Genomic DNA, 23,662 nt, shown 5'->3' on the forward strand with positions numbered 1-23,662 from the left:
TAGTAAGTGTGAGACATATTTTCGACTAGTTTTTCAGTATCAATTTAAAAATCTTCACAACTTACCATACTGTGATTTTTTTTCAGAACCAGAAAAAGGATGTTTTTGTAGTAAAAGTTACTATTTTTAGCCGTGTGTTGTCCCAACCTTGCTGTGAGCGTAAACAACTGAGCCCAGTAGTTTCCAGGTGCCTCCCCGTCGGTCCATACGAACCATACGCAAGATCTGCAGAAATCGCATGCTGCGCAGGGCTGACGTGGCAAAGATGTTCCCCTGCGTACCTGCTGCTATCACTGCCAGGGAGGCCACAAATACTATGAAGTCTGTGGAGAGAAAACACCAAGAGAAGAGATGAAGAAAATTCATCACGCGGTGATACGATTTCAGACACACGCAGGGCTTTGGCGTGTGTTTGTGTGCTGTGGATATAAACACACACACACACACACACTAACACTAACCTATGACACAGAAGGGCTTCCTGGCAAACCTCAGCCGTCCCTGCCATCCTCTATATCTGCAACAACAGCCAGCCGCCCAGATCCTGATGAAGTACTCCAACCCAAACACCACAATCATCACAAACTCCTACAAATCAAAACACACACACACAAACACCGTCATGCACCAGATAAGAAATAATCTTTTTTTTAACTTTTGTATTCCTTTTTTAACTGATCTAGTATTTTGTCAATTAAATATCTTACTGTGTTAACAATTTAGCCCAACAACATTATTCAGAGACCTTCATTTTGATATTTCTTTCATTTAAAATATTAAACTAACATTTTTTTCATAGAGATGTTGAATGTATTAGTATATTGAAATGGGTAATCCACTTCTGAAAAATAAAATGTGTCACGTTCGCCCTTCAAGTTAAAGGGATACTTCACCCATTTGCATGAAGCTTTGTATCATTAGAAACATGGTAGTAGTGTTGAATGGTCGTGAATCCAGCCCTAATTTTGCCCTAAGACAAGAAAAATGTGTCTTTCTTTGCTTGAAAGTTTTCTTCATGTGATGCAAAAAGCGTCATATTGCATTGATACACAGCTTCATGCAAATGGGTGAAGTATCCCTTTAACTACATACATATTTGAAGTGTGAGGTACAAGCAATATAAGAGTCATACACTCAACAACAAGGTTTGTGACGCAGACAAAAACTAGAACAAAATGTCAAAAAAAAAAAAAGATGTTAAGGGGTGCAGATGACAGGTTTCTTTTAAGTGTGGCCTGTGGCTCCTCGCCTGCATCTCATTCTTCACTCTCTCCAGATTTATTTGCTCTATACACTGTCTCCTATAACAATAAAGGGAAACAGCCCCAAAAATCTTAAAACAAATAAAGATAATCCACTTTGTCATGTGAGTCGGAGACAGAAATAGTAAAGCGGATTTTTTAGTCTTTACAAAAGTACATGAACACATCACAGATAGACTTTTCTCTTAATTTATGGAAAACGCTCATAAGTCAATTTCTTCACATGACTTGAAGGTTCTTTCCTCTATTACTTACTAGCTGCCATATCATACCTGTAACTTTTCTGTTGGTAGAAAAAAAGGGTGAGTTTTTTTGTTAATGATATGTTCATGTTGAAAACCTTCAATGAAAGATAACAAATTATAAAAAAGGATACACCACCAATTAAAGCCTATTAACAGTCCACTGTGTTCTCTCTATGTCTTGTCTTTCTTGCTTTCACGACAGTTTAAGGTGCACAGAGCCAATCAGTCATTAGGACAGATATTCGTGTAAGTAATGTCCACTAATAGCTGATGGGAGGCAGATTGATCCAAAGAGGGAAAAGAGGGAATGTGAAAGTCAAAAGTGCGACCATTAAGTAACACGTAAGGGAGAGCAAGGTGGGAAGCGCGCGGGGGGGGGGGGGGGGGGTCTTGTGTCCACTACCTTTCACTAAAGCAGCTGGAGCACAGAGGAAGAAGGGGAGATTATGTGATGGCTATTAGGATTAGTGGATCATGTCTGTGATTTTCTGCGCTGTCAACAACACCTGAATCCTTCCACCTGCTTACATGGCTGTCTGCGCTTCAACTGGCAAACAAAGCAACATGTACGCAAGCACATATGGAATACACTGAGGTAATTCGGATGCTGAAGTTGTCATATGTGTGTTTGTGTGTGTATTTAAGTGTGCCAGAGAGGGAATGGGTCATACCAGGATGAAGAGGGCTTGGTTCGCAAACTTTTGGTGGTCAGGGATGGTGGAGAACACGGACAGCACCAAACAGCTGAACACCAGGAGGAAACTGAAACATATACAGAGCACACAGGTCATTGGACACATTTCAACATTCATCACACAAGTGTTCAAAACATGAAGTCATTTCAACAAAAAGGAATATTGTCTACCAGCACAAGATTTTTCACAAGTCTCTACAACTATGAAGTTATCTTCAGAAACAAACGTAATGGGATAACGTGCAGAACAGCATCTTAAATAGAGGACTTCAGAACCACAGAGAACTGTTCAAGAAACAATATAACATCAGACAAATAACAATATAATGATATATACTATAAATAGATAGCAATAATCTGATAATTTAGCTTACAAGTATAAACAGTGAAGAACATTTTATTTCATTTTATACTGTAAATAATGCACCAGATAAAAGACCTATACTGTATCTCCAGCTACAGGTATTTAATTTTTTTGTTTCATTTGATCACAGAAAAAACTCAACTTGGTAAGATTTGGAACTTTCTGTTCATACACGTTTGTTTACAGCTTTATCATCAACAACAACATGTCTTTACAAAAACAAATTAATAAGAGTTGAGTTTTTATCCTGTACAAAACCTCTTGTTAGGAATAAAGATATGGTACCAAAACAACAACAATAAAATACTGAAATAAAACTCAAGAAATATTTTATTCCAACGAGTAATATGAATGGAAACTGCTGAATGTATCCAACAGAGCTTACCAAAGTGAGATGACCATATACACACAGCAACACTATTCATAAAACATGAACATTGTTCAGTTATAATTCATTTTTAGGATTGGGCTGACAAGACCACTGAAAAAGTTATTTTTCCTGTAATTGTCCCAAAAATGTTAAAACCCTTGTGTATGACATATTTAATGAAACTCAGTGACAATAACCAAAGCCCATCAAAAATGTATGAAGACAATTATTGTATGACAACATACAAACTTTAATATTAGGAGCACTAAGAGGACCTAAAGTGAGAACACACACCAACATGCCCGCTGTGCTGTGAAAATAGCAAACAGCAGGGCAGGATTATTCAGGTGGCAGCTGCTGGCCCAGCTGGTCTACATATCAGAGCCCAAAGTTACACAACACTTGTTGGGTGCTCGAGAAATACTCATGGTCTCACACAACGGTGCTCTTTCTAATGCGATCAACAAGTCTCACGCCAGGATCATCTGTCTGAAATGAACTATAAGGGTCCAAATTTAAAAGCTGCTTAACAAAAATGGGAACATAGAGGCATAACACTAGAAGGAGTTATTTAGACTGTTTCATAAACATAACATCAGAAGCAGGAGAAGGCAATTCCTGAAGACATTGAACAACGACCGCTGCTTGCTGAAAAAGTGAAATTGTAATACCACATAATGAAAAAGTTGAATATTTTAAGAAATGCCTTAAATTTGTTGGATAATTGTGGAAATTTGGGGCAGCAGCAGCTCAGTACGAAGGGACTTGGGAACTGGAGGGTTGTAGGTTCACGTCACAGTATATACCAAGTCTGGAAATCGTTCTGAGAGGCTTGAGAGGTGCCAGTTCAACTCCTGAGCACTACCGAGGTGCTCTTAAGCGCTCTGTCGGCATCCCCCTCACTTTGACATCTCTCCATAGGAACCTTTATGTGTTTGTGTGTATGTTACCCTAGCTGTATGAAGCATGTTTAACAGCAGAGTGTAAAATTGAATATCTTCGAAAAACAGGCAGTGCATACTGCTATTGCTGCATGCTGGAAAAGTTGAATAAAATGTGGAATATTTGGGGGGAAGGCAGGTGTTTGCTGCTAATGTACATTTGAAACATGAATACTGAGGTTTAAAATTAAAAAAAAAACATTGAACAAATTGCTTGCTGGAAAAAGTTGAATGTAATGTAGTAATGTATAAAACACAGTGAATATGTTTTGGCAGAACTGCCACTATACCGCTTGTGTTGCATGAAAAGAAGCTAAATATACAAAATGTAATGTATGGAAAACATTATGTTGAAAAGCTTAGTCTGATTATGCTGCATGCTGATTTAATTTAAGTCCAGCTTGAAAGATGTGGAATGTACTGAGGAAAAGCTGTCGCTAAACTGCAAATTCTGGTGATGAATGTTAGTAAGGTGTGAAGTTAGACTGCTGGGTCAGACAGTTGATTTCATTCAGTTTTCAAAACACTAACAGTATGCTGAGCCTGTAAATGCTATCAGCGGTTCATCAGGGATCACATGAATGCACCATAAGAGTCAGACGAAGCAGTGTACATTGCAAATGTGCATTTCATGGTCTTCATGGTCAGGAACGTGGCATGCAGTGAAATACAAATCAATATCAGAAGAATTTTATTGACTTGTAACGTCGTGGTAAAAAAGTACAGTAGATTATTTTTCATTCATTGGAAATCTTACTCAAGCTGCACATGATTGATTTTGATGCCTCACTTGTGAACCTGGAGTGAAATTTGTGGTTTTGGTTTGCATCTCAGGTGGCTTGTGTAAAATATGTTTTCAGCCGCCTCCCCACTAAGGATTCCATCACCCACTGTCACCTACAATGTTGAAGAAGATTTTGCCCAATGCTGTAAAAATGTCCGTGGAAATTATTTTAAATGATGTCCTGCAAATCTACCAGTTGACTGATTTTCCTGATTAAAAATCCAAATGCTTGTAAATTAAAGGGAAATAACCATTCACATTATTGTTGATTTGTATAATCTCCCCTTTAAAATGAGCTGCCTACTAACTTTGACTGACTTCACAGAACACACCACTTGGCAACATTCACTCCCTTGTTGTATTTGAAGAATCCTGATGCTAAAACAAAGGTATTACAATGTTAGAAAAATGAGTAAGCAAGAAACGAGAAAATTCAAATAGTGTGCAAGACTACAATGAAAAAAAAAAACTACATGAAAGCATCTTAAAGATGTTGATGGTTGCAATTAACATGTTGAAAGTAGAGATAAAGGAGACGGATAGGAATAATAAATTAAGGGTTGACAACGTGAGTGTAAGTGTGCATTGTTGAAGAAAGTACACTGGTCAGCTTAAAGTAATGTACAAACATATTAGAGATTTTTCCTATTTGTTACACTGTTGTTGTACAGGTCACTGCCTCTGACTGTTTGTGTTTTGTCTGCTCACTCTGTCGTGGTTTCCAGAAGGAGAGACGCAACAAATATAAAGACAAAGTGGATCTTGGGCAGCTGAAGAGGCACTGGGCATCGAGCGTGAATAAACAGACACCCCTAAATTACTGCTGTATATATCTCAGCCCACTGATGCATGCACGCAGAAGACTTTGTGTGTGAGCCACAGCAGAGTAAGTTTGAAAAAAAATTACCCGGATGATTCAAACAACAGAGTTTGGATCGTTAATCAACAGAGTAATGTGCTGACTTCACCGTCTGTCTTTTCCCCCTCAATTAACTCAAAGCGCCGCGTGTGTTTCCATAAGGAGGCGATTAGTTGGGGCAGCATCTCAGGTGGATTCTTTTCATTGACTTTGTGCTTTATGACAGGAAAATGCTACAGCACAGATAGCTGGGTTGACAGCTTGGCTTTTACAAAATGCAAACACAACATTTCCCTAAAGAAAGGTTCGGAAAGCCACTCTGCATTTATCTGAATGTAATACTATCACTCACATACAGTGTCTCAAAAACACTGCAATGAGTAGCAGCCAACAACAACTCACCATATTTGTTTATGCAGTTCGCTGTTTGCGTAATCAAAATGTAACAAACCCATCAAACCTCCTCTCATCCAGACCACAAGCCACAAGCAGGCCTCAAAATCTGCCAAACTCATTTATGAATGCTAAATAATATCTATACCAAATATTGTCTGATGTTGATATGGTGTCACATTTTTTCCTGAGAGCACTCTTCCTATGCCCCATCAACTAACCACTCAAGTATCTACATCCACTGTTTCTCTTGACTTTTTGGAAAAATAGCAATAAACAGCAAAACATCAGTTTTAGTTAACCAAACCTGAGGACACAGCTCAAGTCAAGAGTGATCAGAGCACATATGTTCTACCTATATCTAAGGGAAGAGTAGAAATAACAAAGCAACTTTTTACGAGGTGAAAAATAACCATGTCAGGCAGATGGCCTTGTGGATTGGTCACAGCCTGGACATGTGATCAGACTAATGTAAAGATGCACTGCATGTCAAGTAGCCAATCACAAAGGCCTTTTTTTATCTAATGTATCAACTTATCTATGTGCTTCAGCAGCACAGGAGCCTTACTGTAAGGCTGTCTGCATAAGTAATTACCCCAGAACTTTTAGAAAGAATATTGCATGCTCTGCTATAATGTACACACAATATCTGACTGTTCTCCAAAAGCCGACCAAGTGCAATTTGTCTCATGGACACTGCGGAGAATCAAGAAAACTGCAAGCACAGGGAGACATTGTAAGAGCGAAAAGAAGAAAGAAAGAAAGAAAGAAAGAAAGAAAGAAAGAAAGAAAGAAAGAAAGAAAGAAAGAAAGAAAGAAAGAAAGAAAGAAAGAAAGAAAGAAAGAAGGTCAAATCTTCAAAAAAAGACAACAATAAAGTAATGAAGAAAGATATAGAGAAAAAGAAGAGAATAAAAGCAGAATCCACAAAAAAAGAAGAGAAGAGAGGGAAATTAAAAAACAAAGAAACAACAGAAGAAAGAAAGAAAGAACCAAACTACACAAACACAAGAAAAGCAGTGAAGAAACAAAACACATAAATCTCTGCATATTTATCCATACAATGTATCTAGATTTGGTATCTGAACACTGTGACTGATCACTGATACACAGCACAAGCTTCTGTGTATAGAGTGCATACACTTTGGCTCCCAGTCGGTAAAGCTCCAGAGGGCCGTTGGGCTTCTGCTGGGCCAGACAACAAATGAATGCACAGCTGCCTTCAGGGCAACCAGATTGCTTCTAATGGAGGGGAGGCAGGGTGCTTTTACTGCAGTTTTCCTGTAAGCATACATAAGTGAAGAGAGAGATATCACATTACTCCGACTGGACTGTGCAAATATTAGTAAGATAAATAGGCATTACCAGTGCTAATAAACAAATAATACATATAGTAAGGCTGTGTTATATTGTGTGTTTTTGTGAAAGTGTTTATGTGGTTAGCACTCTCCACTGCGTGCCAGTCAGCATGCGCGTCAGAGAGAACCAGACCTGAAGTGTCGGAGAATGCACTTTTGATTGAATAACTGCTGAGAGATAAAACCGCTATCAGTTACACACAACAGTGCAGGTGGAGGGAGAAGAGATGGCGACGAAGAAGAGGAGGATGCAGTACAACTACAACAACAACAACAACAACAACAAAAAGAGGAAACATGAAGAATGATGATGTTGATGTAAAGAGAAACAAAGAGTGAAGAGAAGAGAGAAAATGAACGGATCCAGAGGTCATGTAACCTCACTTGTACCTATACCTGTACTCGGGAACGTGCACGTAATAAGTCAGAACTGATCGATGCGGCTGTGAGGTAGCTTTCAGAAATTGACCGGCAAGCCTGTATAAGCACACAACAGTTAAACAAACTCACAAATACAAAGAGATCACACAAACAGTCCAATTATTGAACAGTGACACCTTCGACAAGGACATTCAACAGCAAACATAGCTGCTCAAATACACTTAAAAAACTAAAATAGGACATGGGGTGTTTTTTATAGCAGTGGGTGACAGATGTGTGAACCTATGTCCTTCATATGTTGGAGCACTGTACTGCTTCACTGTCTGGAAAAGTGAAAGTCAATAGCAAACACACAACTCCCCACACAATGCCAACAACGCAGCTTAGGGCTAACAAACAAGCAAAAGAAGGGAGATAGTCCTGTCAGGAGAGGAGTAAAAGGAGCAAATATGTAAGTTAGCTCGTGAGGGAGAGGGTGGAGAGTGAGTGTGTCGGGAGTGGGGAGAAAGAAGGGAGAGGAGAAAAAGAAAGGAAAAGGTGGAAACAGGAGAAAGATATTAATAGCATTTCTCAGTCTTTAAATAATGACTTCAGGCGAAATATGCACAGGTAGGCTGCAGAGCATAGCGCAACACTGATCAGAACAGGCAGGTCACTGTTAGGAGCCTTCCTCCTCCTTTCTCCTTCTACTCCTGCTCCTTGTTCTTCTGGGACTGCAAACTTTTCACGGCAGGAACCAAAAAACACAAAGAGACAAATAAGAGATGACAAGTGATTTGTCACAAGGAAAGAAGCTGACGGAGAAATTTAGAGAGGTTCTGGTCGTGAGGAAGGGGGGAGGGGGGATCCTTACTTTAGAGAGTGTGTGTGTGTGTGTGTGTGTGTGTGTGTGTGTGTGTGTGTGTGTGTGTGTGTGTGTGTGTGTGTGTGTGTGTGTGTGTATGAATGTGTTTGTGTGTGTAAAAAATAAGAGAAATGTGTTTGTTTTCCTCTGAATGCCCGACTTTCAAGAACATTGCATGTTAATCAATTATTTACATGAGTGAGAGAAACAGTGACATGCAATGATTATTGGTCACATACAAAGGTGCAACCTGGCAGTTTGTATCACAGGCAGCACCAACAGGAACCTAAACACAAAACAATTTGTTTTATTACACACAGAAAACCTTCACATGCACAACTGCCACACACTGTCCACTGCAGGCGCATATAAACACAGACTGAAGAGCCCCTTGTTGTTCCATTGAAGGTCCACAGATGATACATTTCAAACAAAGTGCCAATTAGACTGAAACACTTTCCTCACTGGAGAATGTCAGTCCTGGTAGCAGAAGCATTGAAAATATCTCCCCACCCAAGCTCACATGGACAGACACACACAAACAATTTTCTCAGCCATTGTTACATCAAATCACCATTGAGTCCTTTTGTTCCATGTGTTTGATTCACTGAAATGTTTCCTTTTGTCCTTTTGTTGCATATAAGACCAAATGCACTTGCTCTTTTGATGTTTTACCCTTGTTCCTCTGTTACAAAAACTCCCTGATGCTGCTCATTGAGATGTTTTAGTATCACTCACAATGAATGAAGTGTAGCAACATGTAATTCCCGCAGTCTAATTATCAGCTGTGAAGATTAAATGTATTTCTTAAGCACTTTAGTACAAGATAAGATACGTTGAAGTTTTCTAGAGAACAAGGCTAAATTATTTGACATTTCCAGTGACAATATTCAATGTTTCCTTCTCATGAGGTTATGCTCAGCATTTTAAACTGTATTCAAACAGCAAAACTTCAAGACTAATTCATCCACAAGGAGGACAGAAAAGCACAAACGACTCGTCCTTCTGTTGGGTAAACTGCTTTTCATTAAACGAACAAAAAAAGATTTCAAAAAATGATTTTCACTGCAGTTCCTTCATTAGCCAGACACGGCCCTTTAAACAACACACCAGCTGTGAATAAAGAGCAACACCATGAATGCATTTGAGAGACAAGTGTAAGAATGTTTTTATTTTTTCATCACTCCTAACTGGAACTGATCTGCTCGACTGCTCAGAACAATGACCAACTAACAGGACTCATAACTATCACATATATTTTGGGAAAAAGTGACCTTGCATTCCCCTGTTTAGCGTTTTCTTGAAACAAGTTACAGTTGTCTTTGAAAGCAAAACATCAGTCAGTGAGGACCACCAAATGTTGCAAAGAAAAGTAAGCAGGCTGATAAAATGTTGTTCACTTATTTGTGGGAAACCTTTTAAAATCAGCTTCATAAGAAAGCAGTATCTTACAGTGTATATATGCATGCATAAGAAATGTACTCCTGATTACATGTACACTGTGATGCTCTAACTGTTTCTCCTATATTAACCTCAGTTTTTCCTTTCAGCCTCATTGAACTATAAAGAGAAACGCTTTTATTTTATTACTTAATTGATTTATGTTTATGATTTATGTTTTTACCATATATTTATGTATGGTCTCATATTTAACCAGTAAGTTAACAAACCACAGCTAATGGCTAAATTCACAGTGTGTGTGTGTGTGTGTGTGTGTGTGTGTGTGTGTGTGTGTGTGTGTGTGTGTGTGTGTGTGTGTGTGTGTATTGTTTAATTAGCACTTGATTAATAGTAACTGCAGATAATTTCTAGGTGATTGTTGCTGCTTTAACCGGGCGGGAATAATAGGTGGGTTCAGTTTATGTCACCAAGACAATTAAGAGTCACATTATCAACATAAGTTATAGAAAATGTATGTAATTAAAGAAAAAAAGGCAGTTTGGGTGAAGCTGCGAGAATTATAGGCACAGTGTGTTATTTACATCAGTTATCCAATAAGTGTGAGGACATTGTAAAGAGCTAAATTAGCCTATTATCTATTATCTGGCGTAAGCACCAACCGAAGGACACATGCACTCTACCTTTCAATTCAGCCCAACACACTGAGGCTTTCTTTTCTTTTATTTTTTTTTTCTATTTCTGCTCTTTGCAACATATGTGTGGACTTGTCTCCAGGGCTGTAACATAGTGCTGAGAGCTTTGACATTTAGCAGTGGCATTGTTAGCAGCAGCTAACCAATTAGCAATGAGTCTAAAAACCCTTTACCAGGTGTACCAGAGTGCTTGTAGAACGCTGACATTTCACCATTGAACCAGCGAGCAGGTTAACCTTCACACAACTTGGATGCGCATGGCAGTAGGTTGGGGATAGATCTTTGTTGATAACGAATGAGAAACAGAGAGAATTCTTGGATTTTCTTCCTGTTTGTATCAAAGTATTTCATGCTAAAACAAAGTTTAAGAAGTCAACCAGAAAACACCCAAGCAGAAGTCATGACCCCACCATGTGACTTGTCGGCGGTTAATTGGAAGTAAAACTCCCACACGATCTAAATCACATGTACACACCACACTCTGTTACAACCCCCTTCTTGACCAGAAGTACGACTGAATTTCAGGCCAATCATCATTACTCTGTGACAGGTCTAACCTCGTTACCATGGCAGCAGGGATCTCCAGTGATGGATTACAGAGGGTCAAGGGCATCTCTGCAGGATTGAGAAACAACAAAAAAGAAAGCGGTGACTGTAACATTTGAACCCAGGGTAATGGGATTGGCCAAGCAGTTTGAAGTGCAGGGTGTGAGAAAGTGAGCCAGGGTCACACACAACCCTGGTGGTCAGCGGATCTCGAGGAGGAGCTGACAGGATTTACAGAGGACACAATGGTCGCAGTAATGCTAAGGCCACCGTAACTAATACCTAGGGTTGAGGACATTTAAAGCACAGTGCAAAAAAAAGATCTACCTACAGTCCTTTCTGAATAGCCACGTGATGCGTTTTGTGCAATATGTGAGTGAAAATGCAACATATTTTGAGATGGCTCTCAAGCCCAAAATAAATATTAGTGAAGCCCGACAGTAGACAATAATTAATGATGGATCTTTTTGAGGCGAGTTATTCTACATTGTTAAACATTGAAATGTCCTTATAAGTAAAATAACATGAAAAACATTTGCCTGACACTTCCTTTGTTTTTTTTCATGTGAAGATGACAGAGCTGTAGAACACAAATATGATTTTGGAAAAACTCACAACGAACCAACTAATTTTAGTTTTGTTGCTGGTTTGGATTCAGCCATTTAAGATAAATGTGCCAGTGTTTTTTTAAAGGTTTGTTTACCATATCAGATACTGTATGTGCATTGTTGTTGTTTTTTTCTTTCTTCTGACCTTATAAAATAACACTGAGAACCTTGAGCTGCTTGTCAAAGGTTGCAGCATATCTTTTTGTATATAAAAGTTTTGTATATAGTAGTTTTTCTTTTGTTTAACTAAGTCTGAGCTTTAAAGAAGATGAATGTGAGTTGTTTTAATGGTGAAATGTTCAACCATGCAATTCATGAATAAGGATAGCACCCATATCTGTCCAACCTAACACCCCAAAAACAGTGTTAACTTAAACACATTTTGATAGATTGACCAGGCTGTTTGTCAGATTTCTTAAGTTATTTGGGCCCCAACCTAACTCTAAAACCACATGGTTACATTTCACACCAATAATTCACACACTTAAATAACTAAAACATAACTAAAGGAACATTAATTGCATAATAATGAATTCACAGTGATTTGAGATGGAGCATAAATTCTTTAACAACAAAAACTGAGGTTCCTTCGTTGATAGTGATGCTTCTGTTGGTGGGGGGAGTGGCCTTACTATCTGTCTGTAAACGTTATCTCGACTGTGATTTGAGTCAAGGGGCTGCGCTGTCCAGTGTCAGTGCTGCTATCCCTCCCTGTCAGAATAAATGTTTGTGTGTCTGTCTCTGTGAATCTTTGCGTAACTGTCTTTGTGTTATGCTTTGTGTAATTAGAAGACAGAGTCCAGAGCCAGGTGGGAAAAGCTTACATGACCTGAACAGTGAAGAAAACAACATCATTTTCCGCACTAACATAACACATAGGTTCGCCAACACTGATAAGTTTTCACTTCTTACATAATGGGCGACAGCTGGCAAAAGATCACAGCTTTTTTTTTTTTAGTAGGCTAAAGTTTACTGCTCATAATATACTAGTTCTCCCACTTACCGTAAACACACTTTTTTCATCATTTAACTGCACAACTAGATCACTCTAGTTGTCAACCCTATTACTTTATTGAATATAGCACAGGAAGTATGTTTTCAAAGCTTGCACTCAGCCTTCTGTTTGATGAAGTTTTCGGTAATGAATATCTCATCATTGCACAGACTCTAGAGTAGTGCTATTTTATTCCTATGACACACACACGAAGCAGGATAAAGAGCTTTCATTAAGTTTACAATTCTGTCCGCAAACCAATTCCCTCCTTCATGTTACTGGACTGAACGCCCTGACATAGCTCAGTCACTCCCACATGATACTGCAGACTTCAACATTTGATCTGAAGTTTTGAGCTTTTCTTCTCTCTTGACTTCCACTTCCCCCTTTTTAATCCTCTTCACTCGTTTTCTCTCCTCTTCCTCTTCACCACTTGTGGGCCTCTCAGACACACCCTCTCCCCTCTTTAACTCATTATGGCCAATTAGGTGACAGGTTGAGGAGGAGAAAGGTGGATGAGAGCAGAGAGATAAAACTCTTTTGAATTATTTAGCCCTCTGCTGATTCTCAGACGACATCCACCAGTATTCAGCTTGCTCACTGCCTAGACTTAGATCTCCTTCTTGTTGACATTTGCTCTCCTCTCTTTTAACCCTCCTTTGGATACAGTCGACAATAACAGTGAAGGAATGCTTGAAACAAACCAGTTCACACAAAGTGTATGACCACATTTGTGTTTTTGTTATCAATCAGACAGCAGTGATTTCATGTGCATTCATCACAGTCCTGTCAAACGTAATATAATATATGTTAACTACATAGTGGATTCACGTAAATCGCAACATCTGTGCTTATGGAGGGCTGGAAATAACCCTGCAATGACTTCAACTTTCCTTTATAAAAAAATTAAAAGCTGTATAGATGCATGCTGTTTTCACTTATAGGAAATAATTTCATAATTCTGGCTTCATTTTTATTGGTGTTGTCTGTCTAAGTCACAGGACACCATAAGGTCTGGCACAAAACGGAAAAGATAATCGATTGACCACTGAGAAAGAGCAACGAGGAAGATATGAAGGAAGAGAGAGAGAGAGAGAGAGAGAGAAAGAGAGAAAGAGAGAGAGAGAATATTTATATATAGTTCAGTCAAAGCTAAAAATAGGAACAAGGGAGGTGCAGAGAAAAGGAGCAATAACCACAAAAAGTGAGTATCAGGTGGACATGGAGATAGATAATGAGAAAAAATAGTGAACAAGAGACAGAAAGAGGTGACTGAATAATGTATCGGACAGACGAGAGGACGGCGAGACGAGAAGAGCCAGAATGGAAAAGTCACAGATGAGGTATTATCTGTGAGGTCTCATCCACACTTGCTGACATTGCTTTAATCTAAGGGCCAAGAGAAGAGATCAGTGGGCCCACACACACACAAACACACAAACACTATTGCAGGGTAGACATGGCTGCTGTTTCCATATGGGGTGAATTGTGTGTTTACTTTTTGTGTGCGTGGAGCAAATATAAAGATGTTGTAAAAAATAAATAAAGTCTGTATGCATGCAATGATCCTACAAAAATGAGGAAAGTTGGATCTCTCAACTTTATGTTTATAATTCATTCTTGTTCATAATACAATTTCTGCACTCTCTACAGGAAAAAATGATTCAACATAAACTGAAAACTTCTAATTTCAAAGAAGCATTAAATAAATGGAATCGCTGTTGTCAGAAGGGATTGAATCAGTTTGATTTGTAGCAAAAAAACATCTGACACAGAAGACTCTGCAGACTAAGGAAAAATGGACAAAGTTTCTGTGAAAAACAACTGCTGACAAGAAATCGCTTCATGTAATGAGCAGGTAATAATAAACATGGTCACGAAAAGGTCTATCATAGAAAAGAATGATACATGGAAAGAGACAGGGTACAAAAACAGACAGGTGCAGCTAAGAGACAGAGAAAGCAAAATGTTCCGATGGAACAAAAATAAGAGAGCAGAGAAGAAGATCACAGCAACAGGTATTTAAATTGTATCAATTGTGGAGGAAAGACACAATGACCTGAAAGTGGAAAAAAAAAAAAAGGGCATTTAGAACAGGAGGGGGAAAATAATCTCACTAGAGCCGCAGGCAGTCTGCAGAATTATGGCTTCATCGTTAACATTTGATTATTGTTTATGCTTTGCCCACATTGCAAATGGCCAGGCATTTAAGATGAACGCACACAACCACAATCACCATAAACCTAAACTTGCATGATTGCACACACATTTTGCGATTGAGCACATGCCGCTCAAGACCTTTTCTGACAGCATGACACAGACGTAATGACACACACACACACACACATACGCTCACTTATATACACACACGTTGCAAAGCACTCTCTGCATGCAGGGCAGACCTTATAAATACTGTCCCACGTTGTGATTGTGTTTGAGCGCCATCACCATGGTGCTGCTTCCTCACATGTTTATAGTGACTGCAGTTATAAATTAAAATGATCTTAACAACCCTGAAGATGGGCCTTGCTTGTGGGTGCAGCCAGGCAGAGACGACAGAGAAAAGACAAGGAGACGTGGGCTATCCCAGAATTCAGAGAGACAACAGACACGGCATGCAGAGATTAGAAAACTGAGAGGGAATAACAGGGAAATGGTTTGCACAGAAAGGCAAGATTTAAAGAGGCTCTCCATAAAGTACTCAGTCTGCTGGGACACCCTGAAAACTTTGCACTCTTGTGCCTATTGCAAAAAGGGAAAAATAATCATCCAGAGTAATACAGTCCAATATACAGAAGCTGGTTGGGACTGGATCTAAACACATTAATGAGACGAGGGAAACATGCACTGATTTTTCAGGAATTTAAAATGTTTGAGATGGTTTTAGGATTAACGAATACAAATGGATTCCTTGTCAATAGCTTTTTAATCTACAAAGTATGTACAATATCACAATGTGAATAAAAAAAACAAAGGGATGACATATATACCTTTTGCTGAGGATTGGTCTATCAACTGGAACATTTATTGTTTCTTTTGATGTGACGGTGGAATAATAAGCCACTGATTTACCAAACCAACACCTTAGGTCAAAAATACAAATTAGAATGAAAAAAAACAAGAAAATCTTTTAGAGTTATCAAATTATGCAACATTGATTGACTTAAGTAAATGTTTAATTGATGCTAAGAAACTTTTGTTTGTTATTTGATATATGGTCGTTGTTTTGAGCTATTAGTTGCTCTAAATTCAAAGTGGCATAGATTTGTTAAAGAAGTAATTTACAAGCATTTGCCCTTATGAAAGTTCAATAATGCAACATTGTAGGGGTTACAGAGAATGAAGGTAACCTTGGGATGCTGATCTTTGGAATTGCAGATTGACTCGAGGAATTTGTAACTAAGAGTCATTACGGGTGAAGCTGAGTTACAGAGTATGATGCCTCCCAAGTGCCTCCCTTTTGAAGTTTTCTGGGAATGTGAGCTAGGAGGAGATGGGCTAGTCATCCAGGAACACCTCAAGACACCACTGAATAATCTGGAAATTGTTGCAGCGGAGAGGGACATCTGCCAACTTGGTAAGCCTACGTCCACCATGATCCATCGGTTCGCTATGAATATAGAGATGGACTACCTGCTCATGAACAAACTAAAGTCAGATAAAACCTTCTTACTAATTTAAAACACAATCCAAGGAATATTGGAATACAGCAATACTGAATAATGATGATTAATTGACATTGTTTTTGAACTGTTTGGTCTGGTTTTGTCAATACAGCAATTCCTAAATCTTAAAACGATAGTCTCAGAAGTTTTAAAAAAAAAGTCCTTTTCAATTCATCATTACTGATCTTTTAATACAGGGGAGAATTCACATTGAATTTGATGAAATACTGCAGGGATTCCCAATTCAGCAAAAAAATAAAAATAAAAAAAGAAGATAATGGCAAGACAAGAGGTATTGATTTTTCCTGCCTGCTTTGTAGTTATATAAACTTTGATCAACATATGTTCCTTGTTTACACCATTCACTGAAGTTCTGAAATGTTTTGTAGTGGAAAGCTGGATAGTGAAAGAATAGTAAAAGCTGGATGCAAATTAAGGACACTGAGTAAGCAATCACTTGTCATCGCTTGAGAAAATCTCTCAGTACACATTGTGGGAACAAATCTCTGCTGTTGCATTCAAACAAAACTTAAAGAGGTGAATTTAATGGAGCGGCGACTGCGCGTCTTTTTCAGAGGGAGGTTGCAAACTAGCTTTCAAAAGGCGTTTGAGCAAAGCATTTCCAGTCAAAAGAGAGTCAGACTTTACACTTAAGACTACCACTCATCACTTAAGTCCTAACTGTCCTCTTCATCTTAAATGCCAGGTTGCAGAGTTTTAACAGTGCAGTGTTACATTGATTTAAAGCAGGGTAGTGCGAGATCCAAAGCACTGTAAAATGTTTCAAGAGAAATCCCATGGAACAGCCAGGCAGAAAGGTTTATAGGGCTCAAAGTATGCAATAGCAGAGAGGGAAGTTACCTTTAATCAACTTGACATAAATAACATTTGAGTGCATGGTAATGATGGATTAATGTTAGGTCTTTGTAAATAAATGAGTGGTCTTTGTAAAGTGTCTAGAGATAACATTTATTATAAACTGGCACTATTCAAATTATGATTGATTGACTAATCAATCAATCATTCAATCAACAACAAATTAAACAAATGACGGCAACAAGAAACTATTTCCCAGTACCTGTAGCTTCTGTAATACAACCACAGTCTTTCCCTCTCTACAGAAATAACCTATGCTATGAATCGCAGAGAAGAGTGAGCTGTAACAATAAGATATAACAGAGAAGGGACTTGGGAGGTTGCATATGGATTTTCCTGGCCATGAAAGCAGGTCTGGAGTTCTTACAGGGTCTTGACTAGTCAAAATAAACTCTTAGAATAACTCACCGACCCTCCTCACAGCTAAGAGCATCAGTGTTTCGGTCTAGCTTCAACAACATTAACCACACACAAACACGGGTGACTGCAGATAAAACCGTACTGATCACAAGTCAAAGGGATAAACAAAAAGGGCCATTTTGACCTTCAGCCTTTTTGCATGCTCTGCACAAACAAGTACATACGCAACATTGTTTGATTTTCTCCCTCATGATATTGGTGTGTGGGCAAAAGTGTGTTCTAATGGGTGAAAGGAAGCAGAGGGAGCGGGGCTGGATCTGCGGAGGAGGAAACTTGATTCTTGTCATGCCATCCGAGGACAGACAGTGCGCTTCCCCGTGAGACCCAATTTGCCCCGAAAGGAGAAATTAATACAGCAGCTAACCTCTACTCTCCTTTCTCTCCAAATCATTCTTGTACTCTCCTTGATACATGTACACACAAATTGATTTTTCCTGTAAAATCCCCTCCCTTCTTACATAAAACAATAGGGAACTCAAAAACAGGGATTATTCTTTACATATTTATTTTCTTATTTTGGAAGCTCATCCTTTACTCTTCTTGTTGGCTTAAAGAAGCAATAATGCAACCCACCATTATCCACCATTTACCCTGCTAAACTGCCCTTGAGCCAGATACTGGATCTCTATGCGCTTCTGTTGTGGAGACAAGCGGAAAGAAAAATTTCCAGAAGGGATCAATAGAGTATCATATTATCATTATCATTCCTCCAAATTCAGGCACCCACTTACTCCTTACTCCATTTTCTGTGTGTCCTCTGTGTCATATCATAGTGTTAGCTGACAGCAAACCACACTTATGGTGGGAAAATAAAGCCAATGCAAGGAAGACGCACGCTTGTACTGTATATAGAAGGGGCTGCAGAATACAGACAGGCCATTCAAAAGAGATTCCTGAGAAGTGAAAGCTGAACATGACATGGCAACCTGAGGAAGGAAAACCAAGACTTGTGAAAGGTGAAGAAACAGAAAGATAACAGACAGTTGATTAGGCATTTCAACGTCAGAGTCTACTTTTTGAATTTCTCTTCTCTGTTTGTCAAACAAAACATACCAGTGTTGAAGCTATTACTGAATTTTTCACCAGGACAAAAATCTGCTAGGATATGGCCCCTTTGTACAGTATGTATACAACACATACATGACGGTATGTAGATGCACAGTATATGTATGTATCTATGTATAGAGCATATTACTTTTTATTCTTGCTGGACAAATGTCCTCACAGGGTGCACAGCAGCAGCAGATAAATCATGCTTGACTCAGAAATGTCCTTGTGTATTATTTTAATGAAAATTTTCATTTTGTCTGGAAAATGCCAAAAATCCTTCTGTCTTAACCAGGTTTCCATCTGTTGGCTGTATATTGGGGGGGGGGGGGCAGTTTCCCTGTCATTGCCAAACTTGAACATGAATGTGATCATATATCTAAAAGAAAAGTTGTTTTATTTTCACTGGAGACATGACAGATGTGATTAAGTAATCAGCAAAATAGTTCACAGCAATTTAAAATGAAATGTATAGCTGATCTTAAATACTCTTGAACACAGCAGAACAGCCAATCAGGACAAAGAGGAAGACAGAGGATCAGATGGAGAGACAGTGAGGGAGGGGAAGTCAATTATCCCGGGCAATGCAGCAAGTGAGAGGTGATATTCACACTCAGGAAAAAATGGGGGGGGGGAAGATGGAGAAGAGGAGAGAAAGAGAGTGACAGAGGAGTGAAGGCCCATGAACCATAAAAGATTCTTAATGGAGCAGAATTTACACAACCTGCTGGGGGGAACTGATTAAAAAAAACAGCAGCAGTAATTGAACAACAACAACCATCAGATCTGCAGTCCTGAGAAGGTTAAAAACCCAACACAAAGTGCCGAGTGGCTTTCTCCCTTCACTGCATTATGGCGCCACTTCCCCCTTCATTCTCTCACTGAGTCATCAATAAAAACCCATTCATGTGCTAAATAAAAAAGCAAACAACAAAACAAAGAGCTATTTTCTGATTTTCATTACTTAGAGCATCAATAATAAAAAAAAGGTCCAACGCCAAACACGTCAGGGCTTTTTTTTTCTTTTTTCTGTGAATGCAGGAGGGGGCGTGAGGGTGATTTTTAGTGGATTTTGTATCGCATGGTTGGAACCTAGAAAAGCAGACCAGACTGTTTCTATGACCTGGGTGTAAAAGCAGATAAGTTGGTTTCAACTGGGTTCAGAGAGAGGAAAAAATGCAAGGATGGAGATGGAGGGGACGCATAGAGTCAACAAGATCTCTGAGCTAACTGAGTTTAACAATGTCAGAATGGCAAATCATCTTTAATGAAAAGCTTGCACTCTGCATTGTCTGTACGGCACTGTGTTCCGCCGCGCTCTTAGTCCAAACCATCAGCTATAGCGTTATGGAGGGCATTAAGGTGTGAGTCCTGTTGTGGGTATCTCCCTCCACATCTATAAATAATGTTGCTTTGGACACAAGCTCTTATAAAGGAACACCATCACAGGGGCCTGTGCCATAAAAAGGTCCAGTGAAGGGAATCCTACATAGCAGGGGGCCTGAAAGGTTTATCTGACTGCTTTATCTGAGACATGGGAAGGTTGCTTTGTAAATGAGTTAAACCAACCGTTTCAGATTTGCTTCTTCTATTTTATTTTATCTAAGTACTTCTTATTTTAGCCTTATTTCCCATGTTAACTGTTTTTTGTACCAATACCCCAAGACAAGTCCTGTATATGTCAATGTACTTGGCAATAAAAAACAATTCTGATTCTGATGAAGGGGGGAGGTAGGAAGAAGTAAGTCAGACTAACAAGCATTTATTTACAGGCCTACAGAATGCATTATTTAAAGATTTGTAAGCACTTACGTGTTCTCTCATTCATTCAAAGGAAAAGAGGGAGATTCATGTGTCGATACACATGAGCATTTTGTAATAAATATTTCTTAAAGGGATACATAGTATTAACACATCGAGGTTGTGAACTCACTAAGGACAAGTTTAAAGCAGAATGGCCAAAATGAAAGCAGCCTGCACCTTCCAGTAACTTAACAGCTTTCATTTTTAAAGACAGCTTCTTTTTTTTACGACTATTCTTCTTGGATAGAAAAAAGCAGTGTCCCAACATGAGATATGTTAATTACTGTAGTAAGTGACAGCGGTTTTAAGTGGTGCTCTAATTTTGACATGAAAAGAGGAAGTCTGATATTATTTTGTGAAAAATCCGCACAGAGGAGGTTTTTTCAACCAAAAATGTGATGTTAATACAAGAGACACTTCTTTTTTGCAATCCTTCCTAAAACTTGAGCACATGCAGGGTTAGGGCCATAACCATTGTGACAAAACATTGCCTTATCCTAAATACAGTTACAGTTATTTCACACCCAAACCTGTGTTGTTTCTCTGCACATAAACTCACATTATTCTCATAATCACAATCGCTCAACCAAGGTTACATGACTTATGAACAAGCGCTCGGCATGGAATCGGAAGGACAGAGCTGCCACTGACCCTGTAACACATCAGCGTAAGCAATTTTCTCAGGGCATATCTCGTCCAAATGACTTCATAGATCTGTTTTCATGGACTCAATAGGACAATTACAAAATTAGTTTGATAGTTTGATTCTATTTAATATTTGCTGAGCCAATAAAGCTATACGCAACTCTCTCAAAACAATTTACGTATCAAAAGCATCAAGCATAGAGTTTGTAAAGACCAACTACATTTCCTGTATGTCTCTTTAGCACATTAAAACAGATGGTAAAGCTCTCTCTCGTCCTAGTAGACCATAATAAAGTTTTCTTCACAGCTCTGCTCCTCCTTTGCAAGACATATATAATACATGACCGGAATAATTTCACCCTCCTCAGAAGCAATCAATCACTCTGGCTGGCCAGTGCTCAGTCTTGACTGCTTTTCCTGTCCGTCCACATGCACTATTACAGTATTTTTCACAGAACTCCGGACTGAGATGGAGAACAGCAGCCTACACTTGGAACAAGACCCGGCGTGGTCTCTTTCATTTCCACAGCGACAGTAAAAGTTGATGACCTGATCTGAGTCTGGCAGCCTGATTTTAAACGCCACGGCCTTGCAGGAACTCCTGCTGGGATGAATTACTACGTTAAAAACAGGCGGCCTCATGTGATGGTCTATATGAGGCACTGTCAATGGTGGAAATGGGTGAGGGGTCAAAGGTGAGGGGAAACACTGTAACCAATCCCCCTGCATGCTGTTGGTCCATCCACTACGCTAAAAGAGAAGATTTACACACAGACTCTCCATACGCATGAAAAAACACCAACATGCACAGATGGCAGGTGTATTAACAGAGCTGACATGATTAGCTAAGCAAGGACAGATAAGGAAAACTAGCTTTCTTTTTTTCTTTTGCTGTTGATTGGACAAAGCAAGATAGAAGTCAATGACGGCCACTCCTTTGCGTAGCTGGCAGAGTACATGATGACTATAAAATGTATAGTTCATATACAAAAGAATACAAATGACAGTAGTTTGACTCCTACCCAAAAATGTAATAAAATAACACACATGTCCTTTGCAGATAACGCTCATACAGCTGGTACAATACAATGGGGGCCTTTCTCAAAACCCTGACATTCTTTCTGAATTCTGGCGCTTGAAAAACTTTTGCAGACTAACTTAGACCTGTTCTCATACTTGCAATACAGTTTTACTTTGGTGAAAGAAATAGAGGGGATTCAAATCTACCAATATAGTCTGGCTCTATTGCTGAGTGTGTGAGGGCACCTTTACAAGACAAGGGTCACTTATCATTTTCAAACGAGAGTTTCCACGTACATCCTTGTTGCTTATTTTGACAAGTTGCTTCCTTTCCCTTCCTTTTCTCGGGAGTTAAGAAAAGCATTTAGTTCAGTGTGAACTCTTAATGTATCTAAGGCTTATGAGAGGAAAGGGAAGGGAATTAGCGTACAGCTGTTACAGGCAGGAGAGAGTGTGAAGATGTTCTCTCATCCACAGAAGAGACACTACATTCAGATGTGAAACAGATTACAATAATGTAACAGGAACCCTTGAGAAGGCAGCATGTTAAAGTCTCCCAAAACCATTTATCATACAGAGAAACAGGCATTTACAGAAACGCTTCTCATGTGCAGCAACAAAAAGGATTACAGAGTTTTGTGGGACTAAAGTAGGCTATTATGGAGCAATATTTCCCCTTCCCTTATCCATGCACACTCTAAAACACACCTGCGAATAGACACTCTAGAAACAACGCATCTGTTTCAGTCTACCCCGCGACAACATTGGAGTAATTAGAGGATCAAGGGAGGTTAGCAGGGCTCCCTACACGGCAGTGTACCGTTTAATTTAACTACAATAGATCAGCACCAGTTTAATTGAACTTCATCACACAATGATATTTCCCTCACGAGGCGCAACTCACAGCATGGTGCGCCCCGCACATGAAATTAGTTTAAACAAATGCACAGCTCAGGGTGATACAGTATCCAGGGAATGATGCAACCTGCTAGACATATGTTCACCAAACGTATATCGCAAACGCAGGGCAAAGACTTTTTCAAAACATATTAAGGCTTTTTAAATTTGTAATAATGTAAAGACTGCCACATACAAAAGGAGAGTCAAGACACGGCTCACTTTTGAAGTAGGTCCAGCTCTGTCTTTGAGGCATCTGAAACTTGATCTGGGTACCTCAAAGTGCCAGCTCTGCCTTCTCTGAAAGAGATACAACAATAGTGGCAGAGCTGCCAGCCAGTAATGTCAGGGAGAATGTCACCCACATCTACCCTGCAAAGGCCATTGCTCTTAATAGGAGGAACAGGGTGGAGGAGGTGCATGTAGACGTGTAGTTCTCCATGAGCTGCAAAGACACGTCTGTGAACCTGTGGTAATGCGGAAGGAAGAAACTTCAAAAGACAGAAGTGAGACTAGCCGATCTAAAGTCAAAAATGTGCAAATGCTGAAGGCA

General features: G+C 39.2%; 1 protein-coding gene across 5 annotated transcripts in view; it reads right to left on the reverse strand.

Annotated features, from left to right (window-relative positions):
• kcnq4 (potassium voltage-gated channel subfamily Q member 4) overlaps window positions 1-23,662 on the reverse strand; it is a 44,450-nt gene that overhangs the window by 12,898 nt on the left and 7,890 nt on the right. For all 5 annotated transcript variants that reach the window (XM_079368058.1, XM_079368054.1, XM_079368056.1 and 2 more), the window contains exons 2-4: window positions 2,179-2,269; window positions 462-588; window positions 148-323 (exon numbers count right to left, since the gene is read on the reverse strand). In XM_079368058.1, coding sequence (XP_079224184.1) covers window positions 148-323; window positions 462-579 — 294 coding nt within the window. In that variant the 5' untranslated portion in view covers window positions 580-588; window positions 2,179-2,269. The remainder of the gene's footprint in view (window positions 1-147; window positions 324-461; window positions 589-2,178; window positions 2,270-23,662) is intronic.

This window comes from Symphodus melops (assembly GCF_947650265.1).
Source record: "Symphodus melops genome assembly, chromosome: 18".
Lineage (NCBI taxonomy): Eukaryota > Metazoa > Chordata > Actinopteri > Labriformes > Labridae > Symphodus > Symphodus melops.